General features: G+C 44.5%; 1 protein-coding gene across 4 annotated transcripts in view; it reads left to right on the top strand.

Annotated features, from left to right (window-relative positions):
* The first annotated feature begins 234 nt into the window (after positions 1-234).
* The window catches only part of SPI1 (Spi-1 proto-oncogene), a 55,843-nt gene continuing 31,576 nt past the window's right edge, over positions 235-24,501 (top strand). For 2 of the 4 annotated variants that reach the window (XM_040409211.1, XM_040409210.1), the window contains exon 1: positions 18,905-19,146. In XM_040409211.1, coding sequence (XP_040265145.1) covers positions 19,105-19,146 — 42 coding nt within the window. In that variant the 5' untranslated portion in view covers positions 18,905-19,104. Of the gene's footprint in view, positions 401-18,904; positions 19,147-24,501 lie in introns of those variants that run through there. The other 2 variants (XM_040409209.1, XM_040409208.1) reach the window with 2 other exon arrangements.

Raw genomic sequence — 24,501 nt, 5'->3', positions numbered from 1 at the left:
AATCTCTATCCATATACCGATGATATACACAGAGTTTATGAATTAATGGTGGGTATTGCATATCCTTACCTTAGTGGATATGAGCCGCCTATTATATCACACTAGGGAGCTATAGCATAGGGACTTGGCATGGGGTTTCTTCCTTTTGTATTAGCATAGGTTAGCAGAACTAACAGCATGGAGAAGTGAATTAGGTTCTGTAGTACAGTATAAAGGAAGTCAGCACACTTCCCCCTTTAAATCAAATGAAAGAGTTTATCGCTTGTCCCCGACATGTAGCTGGAGTACCGGTCAGGGCCCATTGATCTTTACGTAGAGGCTGGACGGCAAGTGAATGTATAGCTGCTTACCAGGTGCTGGTGATAGGATGAATGGCCCCTGGAATGTTGTATCCTGTAAGGTAAGGTCACCGATATCTCAATTTTCTGCAGCGGTTATGTCATTATAAGAAGCTCAATCTATTCTAGAAAACTAGTGAATGATTCCAACTTCAGAATATCAGATGGAGAAAAGGGGAGTGCACAGTTTACGGTTGCACTGGAGCCTAAGATGGCCCACAAGGTCCCTTTGTTCCATATTAGTAGACCTGTACTACAATATGTGTGATAGCTGAGGGTCCGGTTACAGATTTGGCATTGGAGCCCACTAACACAACTCATACCTAGGTCTTGATATTGGGTTCAAATTCATCTTGACCCATCGTCTTCTACGTTGACTATACCTAATGGCCTCTCTTTTAGGTTGTGGCCACATGGTTTCCTGAGGCAGCTTTGGAAGCCAAAACCAGGAGTGAATTCACAAAAGAGCAGACATCGTATCTGTCCTTCATACTTTCTCACCTTTTATGATCCACTCCTGATTTGGGCTTCCAAAACTGCATTATTAAACCTGACCCTGTGGCCGTACCCTAAATATTTGCATTTTATGCATAGCAAGGCTTCACTCTGACTCCTATGATTACAATGGTCCCACTAGTCATGGTGATGTTCACACTTATTATTTTTAGCATGTGTCATAATCTGACAAAATATCCTGTGTCTGCCTTGTCTGCATGGCTATCTGCGTGGGTTGTTCTTGTGAAAGATCACATCTCATTCCACAGAAGCCTCTTCCATAAACCCTAAACATTTGCACGTAGTCGGTTAATTTGCTAAATTAGAGGATTTTACTAGGTCTGTAATAATTGCATCTGGCCATACATATTAGATAAATGTTGCCCGGACCTTTTGATTTTGCCAAGACTAGCCGATCATCTAGTGTTTATGAGGGCCTCCTGACTCTCCCCCAGTAACGGATGGGAGGAGGATCCATTTGCTCTCATGGAAGATTAGCCACAACCAGAGGTGTCTAATGGTGTCTTACTCCCCTCTCCCCATGGTGTGGTCGAGAGAGATAGGAGCATCCGCTCGACAACTGTCTAAGTCAGTGATAGGCAAACTGCGGCTCTCCAGCTGTTGCAAAACTACAACTCCCACCATGCCCTGCTGTAGGCTGAAAGCTGTAGGCAGTCTTTGCATGCTTGGAGTTGTAGTTCTGCAACCGCTGGAGAGCCGCAGTTTGCCTATCACTGGTCTAAGTCAAGGTGTCACTGTATATTTTGTGTTAGACATTTATCACTGATCTGAACCAATATGTGTCAGCCATAGACATGAGATACTTACCTGCAGACCATTGGAAGATCCAGCTAAATTTGGGGAGATCTGCAACAATTTGATGTCTGTGCCCAAGATGCTATCGAACGAAACTGGATCCACCCATGATCTGCAGATAAATATCTCATGTCAATGGCCAGCTTTAATTCCATGCCCTTACATGGCTTATTCTGTAGTGGAGTTTGCACGAAAAATTGAATGTTGGCTTGGAATGCATCCCTTATAATTGGACAGTTGCCTGTATCACATTTTGGGAATATCACTTTGGGGATGATTGCAATTCTTTCCTTTATTCAAAATTACACATTTCCTAAGATTTATTTTGCATAGGGAACCCGAAAGGCAGTTAGACGTACGTTACTGATTAAGCATTGTTGCATAAAAAGCTGTCTGGCAGTGTCATTGTGGCACGTTAAGACAACGTAATTTGGGCACCACATGGTACACCAAAGAGAAAGAGGCTTCAATAGAAGGTACTGCACAGATCAAAGGCCAGGCCAGTGCATATTGGCTTCTTCTTTGAAAGGACCACCCTTATAGAAGACCATTTCTTGCTGGACTTTTAGGTGGTGCTTTACTCATCCTGAGTATGAACATGTATTGTGCTGAACTGTTGAAACCACAATTGTGGAGACTTCAAGGCTTAAAGGCTATGAACACCTTTTTTATTATTGCATTCTACTCATATTGGGCAAAAAAAAAAATCTATTGGTCTTTATTAAAAATGTTTAGCTTAGATGCAGGGGTTAAAAATCAGTCTCTTTGCAAGCTGTCACTTTCTGTTTTTTAGTCATCTGAAAATTCATGTGTAGCTTTTATCTCTGATCTCCTGACCTCATAAACACTCATTATAGCTCAATTCTTATCAAACTAATAAGAATATGGATTAAATAAGTGTTTATGAGGTCAGGAGATCAGAGATAACAGCTACACATGAGCTGTCAGATCACAGGATTCAAAGAAAACAGTGACAGCTTGCAAATAGACAGATTTCTAACCCCTGTATCTCAGAAATGGATAAACATTTTTAATAAAGACCAATTGAAAAAATGCTTTTTAGCCCAAAATTAGTAAAATGCAATCATAAAAAGCCCCTAAAGGTGTACATAGCCTATAAATCTCTCGGCATTTCCTATCAATAACTTGCATCCTTTCAAGTGTCATTATTACTCCAGGCACTGACCAATAATCTAATGTAGGAAATGATTTGGTGGACCTTCCATTAATCTATACAGAACATGAACACATCATAAAGTATGATCATTGTACACACAGGACATACCATCAATAAATTCTAATATATTGTTAGTAAATCAGATTGGGTCCAAATCAGATTCAAATTGGGTTGACCTTTGGGGGCCATTATTATGCCAAAACCTGGGCCCAGTGGAAGATGCTCTGGTACTCTGTTGGGCAAGTCTGACCCTGAGAAAGCGTAAATAAGAGAATGAATGGATGGAGAAATATGGGGTGGTCTTCAGATTTCTACTTTCTGGTCCCTCTTGACACAGGAAGTAATCACTAGCCTGCTTCAGCCAGTGATTGACTGAGTAGTCACATAGCCATGTCAAGAGGGATCAGAAAGTAGAGAACAATGGACAACCCAGGAACTGGAGTAGCAGGAGATCGGAGAGATGAGATTATTATTATTTTCTTTTATTTCTTTAAGCTATGCTAACCCTTTAAGAAAATAATAGATTGGATGGGCAAACCCTTTAAAGTTTCGTAGGCCTAGATGATAGTGGTCATTCCAAGTTTCCAGATATTATTTTGAAGCAACCAAAAAGTGACTCAGAACCACATAAGATAATTATGTTTGACGGGGTAATAATGTCAAGGAGCAGTTGGAATGGAAAAAGTTGACGTTTCCTCGCAACCTTAAAAACAAAGAGAAGAACAAGAGGAACTCGATTTGTCAGTTTTGCCAAAAATATGAATCTTTTGGAAACCCTTCTGACAAACCCACTGATGGCCCAAAAAGTTTCTATATTGCAAAGGGAATGTCCATACAATCAAACACTGACCTGTAATATATGGTAATAGAGCTCTCTTGATGATGTTCATCATCTACACTTCCTAGGTAACTTAGGGTAAGGGAAGTCCCACACAAAGTGACGTGAGAGATTGTCACCATAGTAGGGATAAGGTGGGGTTAAGGTGGGCAAGAATCCTGCTAGATAAAGAGTCTCCAAGATTATGAGAATCAAGCATATATAGTTAGCTTTTCTGTGAGGTATCTGCCACTGCTTTATGGTGCCTATAAACCTTCTTTCGACATTTGACTAACAGCTGATGCATACAATGAAGTAGAGATAGAGATAATTCATCCTACATTTAACCCCTTCCCGACATCCGCCAAACATGTACGTTGGATGTCTGATCTTTAAAGATGGCACCTGCTCAGGAGCTGAGAGGCTGCCAGCTGTTTTACACAGCAGACACCCGGACGCAGAGTCAATAATTGGCAATAATGCTGATCATGGGCTTTTAACCTCACAGAGTTCCTAGTAAGTTACAACCACAGCATTTTAGCAGGAGCCATTTTGTTGCTATGATAGCCTCGTGCCATCTGAAGGCTTATGGCAGGGCTCCATAGGAACATAGTAAATCTCCTCTAGGCTGCAATGTCTATGGGAGAAGTAATTAGACAATTGCATTTTAAAAAACCCTTGGGGAAGGGGGGGCTTTAAAAAGTGTAAAAAAAAAAGTTTACTTTTTAAAAAATGCAAAAAAAATATATATAAATATAAAATATTAAAAAATATAATTAGAATCACTCCCCTTTCCTCGTATTAAAAACACACAATAAAAAAATAAACATTATTAGCATTGCTGTGTCTCAATACTCTCAAAATATAAAAATACTTAACAGTGAATGGCATAAAGGAAAAAATCTAAATGGATGATTCACCTCCCAACTAAATTGTATACAAAAAAAGATCAAAAAACCACACACACCCCAAAATGGTATCAATAAAAAATACAGAGCACCCCACAAAAAAATGATTCCTCACACAGCTAAGGCATAAATATAATAAAGTTATGGGGTCAGAATATGGCAATGGAAAGAGATCCAAAGATTTTATTTTTATTAAAACCCAAGAGAAATTATAAAAGTGTGCTATTGCTGTAATCATACTGACCTGTCATACTGGTCAGTTTTACCACAAAGGGAACACCGTAAAAACACAGAAAACTTTGGCAGAATTGTGTGTTTTTTTCCCCCAATTCCACCCCATTTGGATTTTTTTGCCAGCTTCCCACTACATTGTATGCAATATTAAATGGTGCCATAAGAAAATTTAACTTAAAGAGGACCTTTCACCGATTCTTACCCTATGAACTAACTATACAGATATGTGGAGCGGCGCCCGGGGATCTCACTGCACTTACTATTATCCCCGGGCGCCGCTCCGTTCTCCCGCTATGCCCTCCGGTATCTCCGCTCACTAAGTTATAGTAGGCGGAGATACCAGTCCCTAAGTTATGGTAGGCGGAGTCTGCCCTAGCGCTGGCCAATCGCAGCGCAGAGCTCACAGCCTGGGAGGTTATTTTCTCCCAGGCTGTGAGATCTGCAATGCGATTGGCCAGCGCTAGGGCAGACTCCGCCTACTATAACTTAGGGAACGGAGATACCGGAGGGCATAGCAGGAGAACGGAGCGGCGCCCGGGGATAATAGTAAGTGCAGTGAGATCCCCGGGCGCCGCTCTCCATGTCTGTATACTTAGTTCATAGGGTAAGAATCGGTGAAAGGTCCTCTTTAAACAAGCACTCATACAGCTATAGGAATGGGGGGGGGGGGGGGGGGAAGAATTATGGATTCCATCTGTCAGGAAGGGGTTAAACCTAAATGCCCTGAATAAAACAGCACTTAACCTAATAAGGCCTGTTTCACACTTGTGGGGTTGTTTTCCGGCATAGGATCTCAATACCGGAAAAAAAACGTTTCCGTTTAGTCCTCATGCATTCTGAATGGAAAAAGATCCGTTCAGGATTGCATCAGGATGTCTTCAGTTCCGTTTTGCGACTGGACACAAAACCGCTGCAAGTCATAAAAATAGAAAAAAAACTGATCTGTCACTGAAAGCAATGTAAGTCAATGGTGACGGATCCTTTTTTTTTTTAGGAGCCTAAAATGTTGGATCCGTCACCCATTGACTTTTAATGTATTTAGTGACGATTTGTTTTTTTTTCCGGTTTGATTTCACACAACCGCATCCTAACGGAACGGATGCCTCCTGATGTGCAAAATCAAAAAACGGATCCGTTTCATTCCTGTACTGGGATCCTCTGCCGTATCTCAAAACCAGAATCAACAACGCAAGTGTGAAAATAGCCTAAGGGTGGCCCTGTGCAGAAACCTGACCCTAATGTACCTATGAAGGAACCTATCTATGATGATCCTCCGATACACTACTGCACGGCATGACCTGCTTCACCCGGGGGGGGGGGGAGATCTGGAGAAACATCTGGTTCCACATGCTTGGTGTTTGTTCCTATAATTGTTCTTGTTTTGTGTCAAATGGGAAGTGTGAAAAAGTGGGGCGCTACCTGTGTTCCTTGTTCTGATTTCACTAAAGGTGAGAAAAGGAAAATGAGAAGTTGAGGACACAAATGGTACGAAAATAAGGAACTGTTCCAACCAGACACCAGCGTCCCACACCTATACATGGGACAGTATTCTGAAATGAGTGTCTACATATGACCATGGGACTCAGGCTTTTAAGGGGAATTTCCATCTTAGAACACTGTGGCACAGTATATGGCTTGGATATGCCATAGCATTATGATTGAAAGAGGTCCAACCTCTGGGTCCCCCCACCAATCTGGAGAATTAAGAGACTAAGGAACCTTCAGTTTTTCATAAGATTGTCGCTGTGTAGGAAAAATCTCTGAAGCATCTGCAGCACTTAATGGGGCTAGGATATGCCATACATGTCTGATAGTCCCAACTCTGGGACCTGCTCCTATCTCAAATACTGGACTCTGAGGTAAATGGAAAGGTGGCCGTGCATGCAAGACCACCCTCCATACACTGTTTTAGGCCTTCAAAACTATCTGAGCGTGCTCATTCTGCTATTTTTGAAAGTCCTGTATATGGCAGTGAATGGAGAGGTCGCCACGCATGCCCTATGTGCCCTCCGTACACTGAGATAGGAGCGGATCCAAGAGGTAGGACCCACACATCAGACATTAAAGGGGTTGTCCCATCTTGGACGTTGGGGGCATATAATTAAGATATACCCCTAATTCCTAATAGGTGTGGGTCCCACCTCGGGGACCTGCACGCATCCTTAGGACCGAGCCCGCAAACCACACATGCGCAGCCGCCCTCCATTCAGTGCAAGAGCTGGCTCAGCTATTTCTGTAAGCCCCATAGAAGCGAATGGAGCGGTGGCCGCACTTGTGCGGTGCGCTTCCTGGGTTTTTTCGTCTCTCATATAGAAAGCAGCCGCGTACACGCGATGTGTCCTCCATCACTTTGCAGGCTCCGTTCCAAGGATCATCAATCAGACACTGGAAGCATATCTTAGCGATATGCCCCCAATGTCCAAGATGGGAATACCCCTTTAATGGCCATATCCTATAGCTATGCCATAAATGTCCCAGAAGGGACAACCTCTTTTAACTAGCACTGTGTGGCCTTTTCATTTTGAGGATTTTGGGTGTCCAAGCAGTCGTGGAGATGATATACCATTACTTTCTGCGATGAGACAACCCCCCGTCCTATAAAGCAAAGTCACATTTTTGAACAGCTACAAAGGGTTTGTTTCTAGTCTGTAACCATGTATTGTAGACGCATTGCTTTGAATAGGAAATGAAGACATCAAATGGTAGGATATTTTTAATCAAGACTTTTTGCAACATGTCAATATTTGTTTTTATGTTAGATGCTTTGTAGCAATAATGAAAATATATGGTTACAAAGTTCTATTGTAAACTCCCTTTATTAAGGCACTTTACCGTCTCTGTCTTGAATTCATCTGCATAAAAAGCTGAATACCTATTGAAGTACTGACTTATCTCGCACTGATGCTGTAAGATAGTCCATTCAAAATTCTTCTTGCTGAGATACATATTGGTCAAAATGCAAGGGACGTATAACTCCTTGCAGTGGCATAGCTATAGGGGAAGCAGGGGGAGCGGCTGCTTTGGGGCCCAAAATCAAAAGGGGCCCACCCAGTTGGAGGACTCAACAGTATTATACAATGACATTATATACAGTGACATGACATACAGTATATAAGTGTGGGAAACAGATGGAGCGTCTGCTGGGCTTTGTCTGAGAGAGAGCAATCTTGACTAGCCATGGGAGTGGGGGTTGCAAAAAAATTGCTGGGGGGGAGGGGGCTCGTTAAAAAATTTGCTGTGGGGCCCAGTCATTTGTAGTTACGCCACTGGCTCCTTGCAGAATTCGGCTGATAGGGAATGCTGAGAGGTCTCAACAGCATTGGACTGGCCCACTAGAGTACCAGAGGATCCTCTGGTGGGCCCAGGCTATGATACTATCGTGGGCTCCAAAGGTCCAGGAAAAAAAAAACACTATTTATTTGAGTCAAAACCTATTAGACTTTATTGATGATATGGGGGTTGGGCCCCGAGAATACTTTCCTCTGGTGAGCCCTATGAACCTCAGTTCGACTAGATCTCAGCCTTGATATTTGTGGATGCAGATCTGTCAGAAGTGTGTGCCACCCGTGGCCTAAGGAACTGTGAGGTCATAGCAAACTCAGAGCTCCGCTGGGGAGCAGGGGAGCACAACCTTTTCTGGTTGGCGGCCACAAGCCAAACCCAAGGGCCGAAAAGGGGTATAGCCAACTGAAATAGTCTATTTATTGGCATATCAAAAATACAGTATAGATCATAAATGTCTGGTTACACTTCCGGGACTCCCATCTAATGTGAGAATATATGGAAAATACATGTGAGCAGCCCCAAGACATAGACATGCATATCTGTTACCAGATGGTTGGGGGGCCGCACAGAATGGTGTTGAGGGCCACAGGTCCGGCACCGCTGCTGTAGAGGGATCTGATAAAATGATACTAGTTAAAGCTTCAGCTGACAGACAATCAGGCTAAAAGTAAGATAAATAAAGACCTTAAAACAACTTTACTAAGGCACAAATATGTTTACAGCAGTTGTCGCTTCCCTTCCCCCACTCCTATTAACTTGACATACAGAAGGACACTGCATTACTCCGCAGGGGATCAGAGCTGAGAGATAGAAACGCACAGCAACATGGCCTCCCAACAAGAGCCCGTCAGACCATGAGCGGGCTTCCAGATACAAGGCGAGTTTAAAGGGCCAGCGGGGGTCCTAGGCTAAAAGAGTCTGCCCGAATAGCCAGGGGTAAGGGTTGGAGGGTTGGGGCGCTCGGTGGTTAAAGGGGAACTCTGCAGTTAAAGGGGAGCTTACCATGGCCTGGAAGGGACCACCTCCCCTCGCCACTGTTCAGTCAGCGTGGCCCACCTGACCTGGGATGCAGGTTCATGAGGGGGAGGGGTGCCCTTTCCGAGACAGTGGCAGGCGTGCTGGGGGACCACACTTCCCTTCTCCCACTGCATTACTCTGCAGGGGGGCAACAATCAGGACAGTAAGGGGCGTAGCTATAGGGGGTGCAAAGGTAGCAGTCACTACCGGGCCCAGGACCTTTGTGCCACATAAGAAGACATCGGTATTCTAGAAAGTGAATGCTGGCCAAGTTACACCTCTGGCTGGAGGGAAGGGGTTGGGTCAAAAATTTGGCATGGGGGGGTTACATTTTTGCCTTAGGCAGCAGGAAGGCTATGTGCTTCCCTGCCCCTGGCCACGAAACACTGAGGGAAGGGGGGCCCAAGCTGGACTCTTGCACCAGGGCCCAAGAGCCTTTAGCTACACCCCTGAGTGCAGTAAAAGAATTTACCAAATATGGCTTATAGAAAAACTTTTAATAAATGTATCCAATTATCTATTCGCTCAATACAGTTTAATTTTTGGGTTATATCAAAATTATAAGATTCAGACAAAATGTTGAACAACTCTGAATATTGCAGAAATATTCACAAAAAATTCACGCAAAAAAAAAAAGACAGAATGGTGATCACATCGTCCAGTAACAAAAACTGAAATACACAAAGAAATAAAATATGTATTTAACCCATTCCTACACCACTTATGTTGCAGTTGGAGGTGATTTCCTACATTGCAAAGTGCAAGTACTCAAAAAGCGCCCGTCAGCAGGATTAGGCCTATTAATCCAGGCCTAGTGTATGCTAGGGTTGATCCTGCTGTTTAATATGACACCTGTCTTGTGAACATCGGCTCCGGCCTTCCAGGGAAAAAATACTTTTAAGCAAATTATGGCTTCAGTGCACCAATGAAGGAAGGGGTGCTTGCACCTTAGCTCGGTGCACCTCAGCTCCTCAGCTTTTTGGTACTGACCGTACCCCTACGTGCACTGAAGCCCTCATTTGCATAAAATAATAAAAGTAATTTTTCTCAGGAATGCCCCAACCGATATTCACAAGACAGATATCATTTTATTCAGCAGGATCAACGCTGTCGCCCCCTTGGGGAAGGCACCCCGGTGGGCCTAATAGTCGCTCCTGCGGGGAAGGCACCCCCGGTGAGTTTAATAGCCGCTCCTGCGGGGACGGCACCGCCGGTGAGCTTAATAGTCGCTCCTGCGGAGAAGGCACCCCCGGTGAGCTTAATAGTTGCTCCTGGGGGGAAGGCACCCCGGTGGGCTTAATAGTCGCTACTGGGGGGAAGGCACCCCGGTGGGCCTAATAGTCGTCCCTGGGGGGGAAGGCACCCCAGTGGTCCTAATAGTCGCTCCTGCGGGGAAGGCACCCCGGTGAGCTTAATAGTCGCTCCTGCGGGGAAGGCACCCCGGTGGGCTTAATAGTCGCTCCTGGGGGGAAGGCACCCTGGTGGGCTTAATAGTCGCCCCTGGGGGAAAGGCACCACGGTGGGCTAAATAGTCGCCTCTGGGGGGAAAGCACCCCAGTGGTCTTAATAGTCGCCCCTGGGGGGAAGGCACCCCAGTGGGCTTAATAGTCTCCCCTGGGGAAAAGGCACCCCGGTGGGCCTAATAGTCGTCCCTGGGGGGGAAGGCACCCCAGTGGTCCTAATAGTCGCTCCTGCGGGGAAGGCACCCCGGTGAGCTTAATAGTCGCTCCTGCGGGGAAGGCACCCCGGTGGGCTTAATAGTCGCTCCTGGGGGGAAGGCACCCCGGTGGGCTTAATAGTCGCCCCTGGGGGAAAGGCACCACGGTGGGCTAAATAGTCGCCTCTGGGGGGAAAGCACCCCAGTGGTCTTAATAGTCGCCCCTGGGGGGAAGGCACCCCAGTGGGCTTAATAGTCTCCCCTGGGGAAAAGGCACCCCGGTGGGCTTAATAGTCGAGGAAATGGATGGAGCAGCTGCAAGACCTCGTCTGAGAGAGTGATCTTGACTAGCCATGGGAGTGGGGGTTGCACATGAATTGGGGGTTTGCGAAGAAGTTGCTGGGAGGGGGTGGGGGCCTGTTCAAAAATATTCTGTGGGGCCCAACCAGTTCTAGTTACTCCACTGTCTTGATCTATCTTTAGGATAGGTCATCTACAGAAGATCAAAGGGTTTACAACTTCCGTACCCCCCAGCAATCAGCTGTTTGCAGGAGCTTCTGTGCGCCGTGCCATGGGGCCTTAATCACCTTGAGGATTTGGGGGGCCTCAACCACCCACCCTACATACCCAGGCTGCTTATTCCGATCCACCCCACCTATCATTTTTTTGTTACGCCTCTGGCGTATATATACTATATGGGTAGTGTATGCACTTTTCACCTCTGGGAACCCCTCCTTTTAGTAAAATGGAGATTTCCTTATGGCTTTTCAATGATCCTATCCACTTCCATAGATTTTGGGCCGTGTACAAGCGTGGCATTGTGGCTGCTTTGGAGGGTCAGTTGGGGTCCAGGTCCTAGAAGTAGGGATTTTTAGCGCGTGGTCCTCCTCCGAATCTAATCTGCCCCTGTCCTGGATAATAACATAAAATCTCGCACTGTAATAAAAGGGCGATCATGCATTTGGAAGCTATCTTCAGGCCACGGCTAGACTTTCATCCCAGTCAGTAAGGGGTTTGCAACTCACATTGTATGATGGAACTGTCGTACTGAACGAGGGCGCTATTACATGGACAGATAATTGGGCCAGTTTTTAGTGGACAAAGTGGGAAAAGTTTGGCAAACTTTGGGTCATTGTTTGCTCCCCATCCTCCATATTGTGTTCGGTATGTGCTTCTTAGGATCCATTCACACATCCGTAATTATGGGTCCGCATCCGTTCCTCAATTTTTAGGAATGGGTGTGGACCCATGCATTTGAATGGGGCCGCAAAAGATGCGGACAGTACACCGTGTGCAGTACGCATCCATAGTTCCGCGGAGAAGATAGAGCACGTCCTATTCTTGCCCGCAATCGTGGACAAGAACAGGCATTTCTATCATAGGGCCGGCCATGTGCCGGTCTGCAAAATGCGGAACGCACACGGCCGGTATCTGTGTTTTGCGCAATTGGAGGACCCCAAAACACTTATGGACGTGTGAATGGACCCTAAAGCTGATGCACCAGGAATGCATCCATTGTCCAACTGTTTCATGACTCCAAAGTCCCGTGACTAAATTCATTGTCTAATTCAATTAAAGATTTTGCTAAAAGCATTGTCTGTTGTGTAGTGTAAGCGCCTTTCGTTTCCTGTGGCATGGATGTGTGTTCTACCAGAAAGAGGAGAAAGGTCATATATTCTCAATACTTTTTTTCAAAATTAAGTCTTTATTTATTTTTAATTAATATATTTTCAATACTTAAAGAGGACCCGTCCTTTCTCCTGACTGGAGATGAGCGAATTTCATATTTTGAATTTGTTCACGCTTCGTTTGGTGGTAAAAGCAGAATTGTGTTATGGATTCCGTTACCACGGATATCTTTATACATAGTTATTAGATCTCCCCTCAGTCATCTTTTTTTTCTAAACTGAATAACCCTAATTTTGATAATCTTTCTGGGTACTGTAGTCCACCCATTCCAGTTATTAGTTTAGTTGCCCTCCTCTGAACCCTCTCCAGCTCTGCTATGTCTGCCTTGTTCACAGGAGCCCAAAACTGTACACAGTACTCCATATGTGGTCTGACTAGTGATTTGCAAAATGGCAGGACTATGTTCTCATCACCAGCATCTATGCCCATTTTAATGCAACTATTATCTTATTGGCCTTTGCAGCAGCTGCCTGACACTGGTTTCTACAGTTAAGTTTGCTGTTCACTAAAATTCCTAGGTCCTTTTCCATGTCATTGGGGCCCAATACTGACTATTAGGACCACATTTACTAAGCACCAATCCTGTGGAACTGACATTGTCATTATGGAGTCCTTTAACAATTCTGGATCATCTATTTTTATGATTCTTTGTTGTGCCATTCCACTCCTCTATTATATCTACTGAAAGTTTATGATTGAATTGCCAGCAGTTTGTAGTGAAGGTCCAGCTGGGTGTTACAAGTTGGGGGGGGGGGGGGGGTGTCCCTGCATGATCTGACACTATCCAATCAGTGTTACCAGTGTCAGACTGTACAGGGGACCACCCGAAACTACTAACACCCTTCTGTACCTTCACTGAAAACTGCTGGCAATTCATTCATAAAAATCTAGTAGGAATAATAGAGGAATGGCACAACATCGAATCATAAGAATAGATGCCCCAGAATTATTATTACGTGGGAAATGCAAGTAGTTACTAAAGTAGACATGTCAGGAGAGGTGAGAGATCCTCTTTTAGGAGGGGTAAAACCACTTACAGGTCGTGCCTGTGTAAGCCGTGTACCGGGGTGGGCTCCCCAGGATACAATGAAGTCACGAACGAGCAAAACAACTCCACCACCAGCTTTTGGCAAAACAGAATTTTACTTAACGTGGTAATGAACACAACCACAAACGCTGGGAACATACAATAAATTTACATACACCCAGCCCGAAGGCTGAGACCCTTGTGCTGCACAGCTTGCCGCCATCCGATGGATGCAGGAGGAAAGTGTGGTAATTTACCTACTGGCGGGCATGACTAAACTGCCACACATAACGGAACTGCCACACCTTACCTGTTATTACCCTAAAAAAACAAGACTAACTGTTTGGGTGTGTGGTACAGGCTAGCCTGCAGTGCAGCACAGCGGCTTACAATCTTACACAGATCTACAGTATTTCCCCTCCCATAACTGGTCTTGTAGCACGTGCCTGAGTGTTCCTTCTGGGCAAAACGCCAGTTTGTGGGAAGTTTATCAGCTCCCTAGTGTGAAATGTCACTTTAAGTTATGGAGTCCTTGCAATGGACAGTAGCAACACTTGTGGCCTGACACAGAGACCCCAACTAAGTAACTAACTACAGGCCTGGTCTCAGTCTCTAGGCGCCAACACTGTGATGAGGTGCGTGCACAATCTTACCGACCCAGGTCTGCTCTGCATCCGCTGGTGACTCTGAACAGAACAAATGCCCAGTAGCACCCCACCTCCCCAGTCATCATGACAACCCCCCAACTCACCAGTAGTCACAGCAGGTCCCACACTACTCCAGTAGTCACAGAATGCACCCCCTTTGCTCCCCAATAGGGCAGTTCCTTCACTTTCCCAGTAGTCATAGCAGTCCACTAGTGATCACAGCAGGACATCTCCCCTTCCTCAGCAGGACTCTTATCGGATCATTCCTTCCTCCCAGTAGTCACAGCAAGGCCACCCCTTTTGCATGCCCCCCCTACGTGCTCCATGTTGATGGGAAGTTAGGTATGATCACCTAATTCCTGGCTGTTGTCTGCAGCTTCCTGTATCCGTCTCTGACGGCGCTTTGTAGTTTCTCTTCCAGACTGGAGCATTCTGTGATGGCTTCTGCTAAAGGAGCTGGATATTGTAAATGGAAGCCACAAAATGCATAATTAGCACCAGGGACAGAACCAGGGTGGTAGCAGTAACACCCTGGCCCTGACATGGTATAGGTTCCTATGCCACATAGGAGGACACCATTATATGGCATCTGACAAGTTAGGTCACTGAATAGCATGGAAATTAACACAGAGCCAATCCTCTAGTCACTTTGTGTCTCTCCTGTTTCGCGGTCCACTGGGGCCCCCAGGAATTCTCGTGGGGCTCGGCCTGCGAGGGACCCCATTGGAGTAGCGGGACAGGTCACACATGTGCCTGCGGAATCTTCAGTTCCGACTCCTTTGCGGGCGGACGAGGTTCCGGCGTCCGTGCCAACGTGATCGCGTATCCATGCTGGGCCGCTTGAGCGTCCGCGTGCGCTCTTGAGAGGAGGTTCACAAAGGGTTACGCGGCCGAACGTATGCGCATCTTATTTGCTACGCCGGCCGCTGACGGGGAATATACCTGTACATAAACTCTAGTAGATTAGAGGGCAGGCATGGGTTACGTGATCAATGACCAGCAATGGCCGCACAAGTGTCAGGGATTAGGATAATCATATGGCCTATGAGGAATAGACACATGGCACTCTGTGATTGGCTAGCAGGTGTTTAAGAGGTGATCTCCCTGGCTGGTCAGTGCCCACTGTTGTTTTGACTACCTGTTGCTGTTCACATTCTTCCAGACTACCTGTGCCTGACCTCTGACCTCTGACTTCCTCAATCCATCTCTAGAGACTGCCTGTGGGAAACTTCTATGCGGAACAGTTTGTCTCGTGTTGGACCTCGGATCGGACCCTGGAAATGTCTCGTCCCTAGGTGCTACGTTACACGGACTATTTCTGTGCATATGAACTCTGGCCTGGTCTGGCTGTCCCTTGTGAGTTTTCCTGCACAAGTTATTATTTGGATTGATTACCTGCATATGATTTCTGGTCTGGACTGTACTGCCGTCATCTAATAAATCCACCATTGTTTAAACTCTGTCTGGTTGTTTGGGGTTCTGCACTATTACACTATGTCAATTTGGTTTTAACCAGCCCTGATATACAGATCCAGTCGATATTTGGTGTGACTGTCCTTTGGCTTCAGCGTCAGTTCCTCTAGGTATACTTGCATGCAGTTTTTGAAGGAATTCAGTGGGGACGTTGTTCTAAACATCTTGGAGAAGTAACCACAGATCTTCTGTGGATGTAGGCTTGCTCAGATCCTTCTGTCGTTTCATCTAATCTTAGACAGACTCCAGGATGTTGAGACCAGGGCTCCATGGTGGCCATATCATGACTTCCAGGACTCCTTGATCTTCTTTCCACTGAAAATAGTTCTTAAGAGGACCTTTCATGGGTCCAGACATTATGAAATAAGTAGGGGGTTAAGTAGGGCATAGTGCAGGGATGTAATATCGCTTACTAGTGTGTCTGTCTGCCGCTCCGTTCCCCCGCTGTGGCCCCCGTTCACTTTGCCCGCCTGATATGCTAATGAATAGCATCGGTACAGGGAGGAGGAGACTGTCCTGTTTCTCAATGGGCGTCTCCTTCTCCCTGGCAGTGAGCTGTCCAATCGCAGCGGAGAGCGTCACAGCCAGGGAGAAAAAAACCTCCCCTTCTCCCTGGCTGTGACTCTCTCTGCTGCTATTGGACAGCTCACTGCCAGGGAGAAGGAGACGCCCATTGAGAAACAGGACAGTCTCCTCCTCCCTGTACCGATGCTATTCATTAGCATATCAGGCGGGCAAAGTAAACGGGGGCCACAGCTGGGGAACGGAGTGGCAGACAGACACACTAGTAAGCGATATTACATCCATGAATTATGCCCTACACAACCCCCTACTTATTTCATAATGTCTGGACCCATGAAAGGTCCTCTTTAGGCTACTTTCACACTAGCGTTCGGAGCGGGTCCGTCTGATGAAACATGGATCCTCTCCGATAATGCAGACGTTTGCATCTGTTCAGAACGGATCCGTCTGCATTATAACTTAGAAAAATTTCTAAGTGTGAAAGTAGTTCAGACGGATCCGTTCAGACTTTACATTGAAAGTCAATGGGGGACGGATCCGCTTGAAGATTGAGCCATATGGTGTCATCTTCAAGCGGATCCGCCCCCATTGACTTCCATTATAAGTCTGGACGGATCCGCTCGCCTCCGCACGGCCAAGCGGACACCCAAACGCTGCAAGCAGCGTTCAGGTGTCCGCTCACTGAGCGGAGCGGAGGCTGAACGCTGGCAGGCGGATGCATTCTCAGTGGATCCGCCTCCACTGAGAATGCATTAGGGCTGCGTTCAGGGCCGCTTGTGAGCCCCTTCAAACGGATGATGTTGGCTGATCATTGGGGATAATTGTCCTGCTGCAGAAAACATTTAAATTTAAACTATTAACGCTTCTATTTTTGAAAGCATTCTTCTTTGCAGTCTTTTTTCCACATCTGCCCAAAACCTTTGCACAGTACTGTTTATCATTTGCATTAATTAAGGGGATGGTGAGCGGGTGCTGGCTGTATAATACAGCTGACACCTGCTGGCAGTGACAGGGATCAGAGATGACTCTGACTCCGGTCATTTAACCCTTCAGATGCAGCAGTCAACAGCAACCATAGCATCTCAGGGATTAGATAGAGGGAAGGGGCTTCAAAAAAAACATGGTGGAATTGTGTTTTTTTCAATTTCACCCCACAAGCAATTCACCCTCCCCAAAAAATTATAATTAAAAAACTAAAAAGTTGGGCTGGTACTTAAGGGGTTAATTTTAAAAAACCTATTGTGGTCATTATTTTACTCTGATTTATGTTTTTTGTGATTTTGTTAATACTCTTTGTTTTATTTAACCTTTTGTTATCCACTGTAATCCCGTTAATAGATACTATTATACATAAGCTTCTGTAGTAATAACATTCATAGACAGGTGAAACTCGAAAAATTTGAATATCGTGCAAAACTCCATTTATTTCAGTAATGCAAATTAAAAGGAATTGCATTAATGCAGCTTAAAATTAGAATTTTGTGAAAAGGTTCAATATTCTAGGCTCAAAGTGTCACACTCTAGTCAGATAATTAATCCATACCCCCTGAGCAAAGGGGACCTGAGATTGTGACTTTGGGGTTTCATAAGCTGTAAGCCATAATCATCCAAATTATAACAAATAAAGGCTTGAAATATCTCGCTTTGCATGTAATGAGTCTCATGTGTTAGTTTCACCTTTTAAGTTGCATTACTGAAATAAATTAACTTTGCACGATATTCTAATTTTTCGAGTTTCACCTGTACATACCGTAAGTATCTGTGGCTACTAGACCTAGTAATAGGCACCACTTCATGGTCTGTGCAGATCACTTTTCAGCAGTCATCTCATTATCATCAAAGGAAGTGTTACAATGACAGATATCACTTTTGTATAGATAACAGCTTATCTGCTCCCTCTTGACCTCTGCACAGGTCACAGCGCAAGTCTAGAAAACTCCCCCATAGAATTTAATGGGGTCTTTTCCCGTAGCATATTTCTAAATTCTGTTAACAACAGCTCAGGCAAGATGGTCGACTCCATAATCATGTTCAGGAAAAAGAATTTAAAAAAATCTACAAACGGGCTGGTATACAATCAGGCTGTATATGATGCCGATCCTGGAAATTTAACCCCTTAGATGCCACTGTCATCTGTGGGGTTAGACAGAGAGAGCGGGCTCCATTTGTCCATTCGGAACCCCCCTAAAATCATGGGATACTGATCAGCTGCTTTAACAGCCTGGGACTTGTCAAGGTTCCCAGGCCTGTCATGGCTAACTGCCTTAAAAGCCATGCCCAATGCACGGCTTCTCAAGCAGTCTGTCAGAATCACATAGACTGCAACAGTTTTATTTTGCAGTCTCTGGGACAAGCAATCAAAAGAATGCATGGTCAAGCCGCCTAATGATCTGAAAATGTCCAAAATATTAAAATATAAAATTTTCCTGCGCGGTCAATATCATAACGAAAAAAATAAGAATCCACAATTTTAAATTTTTGGGGTGATCTGGTCCCCCCAAAAAATTGAATGAAAAGTCATCAAAAAATTGTACATACTCTAAATTTTTGAACCGCTCTATATTACAATCCGCATTGTCTTGGTGTGGCCCTCACAACTTGTATTGAATGTCTATGCATTATCTACATAAGTGAAGTACATCTTAAGATGTTGAGGCCAGGATTTTGTCTTTTTATAGCCAGGATCTGGAGGAAGGTTTGGTTGCCCACAAACAAAGGACAAATTTCCTGTGACGTCCCAAGAAGATTTATGCATTGAAGTGTTACGCATATATGACCCTCTCTAAGCCTTCTACACTTCAAATCAGGAACTTGGATTGAGAAAGAAAGAAAAACTTCATTATCAGTGGTGGCGTGCATTCTCCACTGGTCACACACATAGGAGGGGGGGGGGGGGCACCAAGACCAAACGTCTCCATTGCCCACTGTGTTGCTCTCAAAGTTATCGGGAGTCAATTTAAAGGGCATTTGAGTCGAAAAGGACCTGGCATCCAGATCTGTGGATGGTGCCAGCTAGCAGAATGGATGGGTATACCATTATCACGGTAAGTTGACCTCTTTCTAGAGAGCTTGGTGGCCTGTACTTGGGTCTGGTTCTCCAGAAGATACCAGTGTTTGAGGGATTATATCTATATCTAGATGCCAAGTAAAGAGACGGAGAGCAGAAATGTTTGTCAGCCCCCTCAGTATGGAATTAACGAGGCTCTTAGATAATCATTGGTTTCTATAGTCTTCGTTAGTAGACTTGAGGGGCTATCAAGCCATTGCTAAAGGTATTTTATTTATTCTGTTCCTAATCGCATAAAAAAAATGTCAGTAATTGTAAAAGTTGAATCTTTGAGGTTTTGCATATTCTGTTAGCATGGGTACTCTATAACTTATCTTCATAAAGACAAACTATTTATATTCTATAGATACGAGAACTTTGTGGTGTCTAGCACCTTGTTCTATCAAGCTTACAATCCTAAGGCACAATTTCAAGACATTTCCTATTGGATACTGTGCTGGAGTTTGTTCCTCAGCTAATATACTGTAGTTGTGAATCATAAAAGTTTGGCGTAATATCCTTCATTGGTTTCACTTGTCCAAAACTGCATCATTTATGGTCAGTAGACCAAGAATGTCCCATTGAAAGTCAAGGGATAGAGACATCATGAGAAGTCAGCAAAAGACTTGGTTATGAGATGAATTAGTCATGGAATACGATTTGTTACTTTGCTTGAGGTGGAAATAATTTGATCTGTGTCCAGTCATGTCATTAGAATGGAGATATGGAGTAAGGGGATTCGTGGAGGAGCCCCTACAGTAATAATCTATGGATAGATGATATAGAGCCATATTACTACAATATATGCCGCACATGTACAAAGAAATATTAAGATCCATTTGATGTGTAAAGATTTATATACATCCCTAAATTCAAATTATAACCACAAGAACAAATTAGAAAATGTAAATATACCTTGTGTTCAAGGGTATGTTAGAATGTAGCTGCTTCCAAAGTGCAACAAATAGATACAGATACAATTCTACAAAATACAACATCCAGTGATTCTGAAAACTGTATTTGGAAGAAACTGTCAATTATTTCTGTCAGTCTAGGCACATTTGCTATATATGTTTAAATAAATAAAAATATCTATCTATCTATCTATCTATCTATCTAATCTCTCTCATATCTATCTATCTCATATCTATATATCTTTATATCAACTTATATCTATCTGTATTCTATTCTGTTTTATTCTAATCTATCTCATATATATCTACAGTATCTCCTATCTATCTATCTAATATCTATCTATCTATCTATCAATCTATCTAATAACTATCTAATAAATATCTATCTATCTCATATCTATTTATCTATCAACTTATATCTATCTGTTTTCTATTCTGTTTTATTCAAATCGAATATATCTCATATCTATCTATCTTTCTATATATCTTTATATCAACTTATATCTATCTGTATTCTTATCTATCTATCTATCTATCTATCTATCTCTCATATTTATAGACCTAAAATGTAGCTTTATTTCTCGGACATAAATGTACAAATATTTTAAGCACTATAAAAGCTAGAGCACAAATTGCCGCTGTCATTGTCATTGTCATCGTGACTGTCATATTTCCATATTGTCCAAAATATAAAGTAATAACATGGCAGAATACATATAACACATGGGCATCAGGGACACTTAGTGCCTTCCTTTGCACTCTCCATACTTATAGCTTTAGGACAATACAGTCACACATCATATTATATTAAGTCTATATACAGACATTTGGGTTCATTTGTAAAGGTGTATTTGTAGTACATGTGTGATACGACCGGACCCACCGGTGAGGCTGAGTACAGGCTAGTCACTTTAGTTACACGGAAACCAGATCAGAACATATGGCAATGCTTGCAATAACAGTGCCTGCAGCTGTATTATATAATTATCTGCTAACCATCTGCTTCCTCCTGGCATTTAGATGTAATACACAAGTTTGTCCATTTTTTTTTACTGACTATAGATGTACTATTATAGCATTTTTACCTCGGTCTGTCAATAGTATATTTCGCCCTCTTTTGTGCAATATATGGAGCACAGGCCTTTTTGCCATATGCATCCATTATCAAAATGCCCTCATTGATGTCCTGTCACAACCTATGTTGTCACCCCCATTGGTCCTGTGACCTGTCCTGTTGCACCATGCAAGAGAATTTCCTTTTATTAGTGCCATTACTGCACATCCCTAATTCAGACCATGCCTGTTTAAAAAATGCAGACAAAGCAAATTTCTGCAATTTCACTCATCTCAAGTATCAACGCACCATCATCAACAAGAATGTGCTCTTAATGGTAACCAGCCATTTATCATGATATTATAACAGACTCATAGCAGAGCATTACACTGTATACAGATTTGTGGAGTGTCACTTTAATAAAAACACTTGTCCAGAAGTTGGAACTGAAATGTAGGGCTGTCAGAGCATGTTGAGAGTTGTAGTTTTGTAACAGCTGGATAGCTGCAGGTTGAGATCTTTGCTATATACAGGTGAACAATATGTAATCTGCGTTGCACAAAAAAATTGTGCAAATTGGTTCCAAGGCTCTTTGAAGATGTTGGTGTCTTTATTATAATGACTTTAAATATACAGAGCATCATTAAATAATACCTGCTACCTCTCCTGTGTGGTGTAGTATAGAGGATCTGTCGGCTCTCCTGTGTGGTGTAGTATAGAGGATCTGTCACCTCTCCTGTGTGGTGTAGTATAGAGGATCTGTCACCTCTCCTGTGTGGTGTAGTATAGAGGATCTGTCGGCTCTCCCGTGTGGTGTAGTATAGAGGATCTGTCAGCTCTCCTGTGTGGTGTAGTATAGAGGATCTGTCAGCTCTCCTGTGCGGTGTAGTATAGAGGATCTGTCAGCTCTCCTGTGTGGTGTAGTATAGAGGATCTGTCAGCTCTCCTGTGTGGTGTAGTATAGAGGATCTGTCAGCTCTCCTGTGTGGTGTAGTATAGAGGATCTGTCGGCTCTCCTGTGCGGTGTAGTATAGAGGATCTGTCGGCTCTCCTGTGTGGTGTAGTATAGAGGATCTGTCAGCTCTCCTGTGTGGTGTAGTATAGAGGATCTGTCAGCTCTCCCGTGTGGTGTAGTATAGAGGATCTGTCAGCTCTCCTGTGTGGTGTAGTATAGAGGATCTGTCGGCTCTGCTGTGTGGTGTAGTATAGAAGATCTGTCAGCTCTGCTGTGTGGTGTAGTATAGAGGATCTGTCGGCTCTCCTGTGCGGTGTAGTATAGAGGATCTGTCGGCTCTCCTGTGTAGTGTAGTATAGAGGATCTGTCAGCTCTCCTGTGTGGTGTAGTATAGAGGATCTGTCAGCTCTTCTGTGCGGTGTAGTATAGAGGATCTGTTAGCTCTCCTGTGTGGTGTAGTATAGAGGATCTGTCACCTCTCCTGTGTGGTGTAGTATAGAGGATCTGTCGGCTCTCCTGTGTGGTGTAGTATAGAGGATCTGTCGGCTCTCCTGTGTGGTGTAGTATAGAGGATCTGTCAGCTCTCCTGTGTGGTGTAGTATAGAGGATCTGTCAGCTCTACTGTGTGGTGTAGTATAGAGGATCTGTCAGCTCTCCTGTGTGGTGTAGTATAGAGGATCTGTCAGCTCTCCTGTGTGGTGTAGTATAGAGGATCTGTCGGCTCTCCTGTGTGGTGTAGTATAGAGGATCTGTCGGCTCTCCTGTGTGGTGTAGTATAGAGGATCTGTCGGCTCTCCTGTGTGGTGTAGTATAGAGGATCTGGCAGCTCTCCTGTGCGGTGTAGTATAGAGGATCTGTCAGCTCTCCTATGTGGTGTAGTATAGAGGATCTGGCAGCTCTCCTGTGTGGTGTAGTATAGAGGATCTGTCGTCTCTCCTGTGTGGTGTAGTATAGAGGATCTGTCGGCTCTTCTGTGTGGTGTAGTATAGAGGATCTGTCGGCTCTCCTGTGTGGTGTAGTATAGAGGATCTGTCGGCTCTCCTGTGTGGTGTAGTATAGAAGATCTGTCAGCTCTCCTGTGTGGTGTAGTATAGAGGATCTGTCGGCTCTCCTGTGTGGTGTAGTATAGAGGATCTGTCAGCTCTCCTGTGTGGTGTAGTATAGAGGATCTGTCAGCTCTCCTGTGTGGTGTAGTATAGAGGATCTGTCGGCTCTCCTGTGTGGTGTAGTATAGAGGATCTGTCAGCTCTGCGGTGTAGTATAGAGGATCTGTCAGCTCTCCTGTGTGGTGTAGTATAGAGGATCTGTCAGCTCTGCTGTGTGGTGTAGTATAGAGGATCTGTCAGCTCTCCTGTGTGGTGTAGTATAGAGGATCTGTCAGCTCTCCTGTGTGGTGTAGTATAGAGGATCTGTCAGCTCTCCTGTGTGGTATAGTATAGAGGATCTGTCAGCTCTCCCGTGTGGTGTAGTATAGAGGATCTGTCAGCTCTCCTGTGTGGTGTAGTATAGAAGATCTGTTAGCTCTCCTGTGTGGTGTAGTATAGAGGATCTGTCGGCTCTCCTGTGTAGTGTAGTATAGAAGATCTGTTAGCTCTCCTGTGTGGTGTAGTATAGAGGATCTGTCAGCTCTCCTGTGTGGTGTAGTATAGAGGATCTGTCAGCTCTCCTGTGCGGTGTAGTATAGAGGACCTGTCAGCTCTCCTGTGTGGTGTAGTATAGAGGATCTGTCGGCTCTCCTGTGTGGTGTAGTATAGAGGATCTGTCAGCTCTCCTGTGTGTTGTAGTATAGAGGATCTGTCGGCTCTTCTGTGTGGTGTAGTATAGAGGATCTGTCGGCTCTCCCGTGTGGTGTAGTATAGAGGATCTGTCGGCTCTCCTGTGTGTTGTAGTATAGAGGATCTGTCGGCTCTCCCGTGTGGTGTAGTATAGAGGATCTGTCGGCTCTCCTGTGTGTTGTAGTATAGAGGATCTGTCGGCTCTTCTGTGTGGTGTAGTATAGAGGATCTGTCGGCTCTCCCGTGTGGTGTAGTATAGAGGATCTGTCGGCTCTCCTGTGTGTTGTAGTATAGAGGATCTGTCGGCTCTCCCGTGTGGTGTAGTATAGAGGATCTGTCAGCTCTCCCGTGTGGTGTAGTATAGAGGATCTGTCAGCTCTTCTGTGTGGTGTAGTATAGAGGATCTGTCAGCTCTCCTGTGTGATGTAGTATAGAGGATCTGTCAGATCTCCTGTGTGGTATAGTATAGAGGTTCTGTCAGCTCTCCTGTGTGTTGTAGTATAGAGGATCTGTCAGCATTTCTGTGTGGTGTAGTATAGAGGATCTGTCAGCTCTCCTGTGTGGTGTAGTGTAAGCCGTGTACCGGGGTGGGCTCCCCAGGATACAGCGAACGAACGAGGAAAACAACTCCAACACCACCTTTTGCCAAAACAGA

Source organism: Bufo bufo, chromosome 10, assembly GCF_905171765.1.
Source record: "Bufo bufo chromosome 10, aBufBuf1.1, whole genome shotgun sequence".
NCBI classification, from domain to species: Eukaryota; Metazoa; Chordata; class Amphibia; order Anura; family Bufonidae; genus Bufo; species Bufo bufo.
Note: the sequence above shows the minus strand (reverse complement) of the source record. Positions and strands in the feature narration are given on the sequence as shown.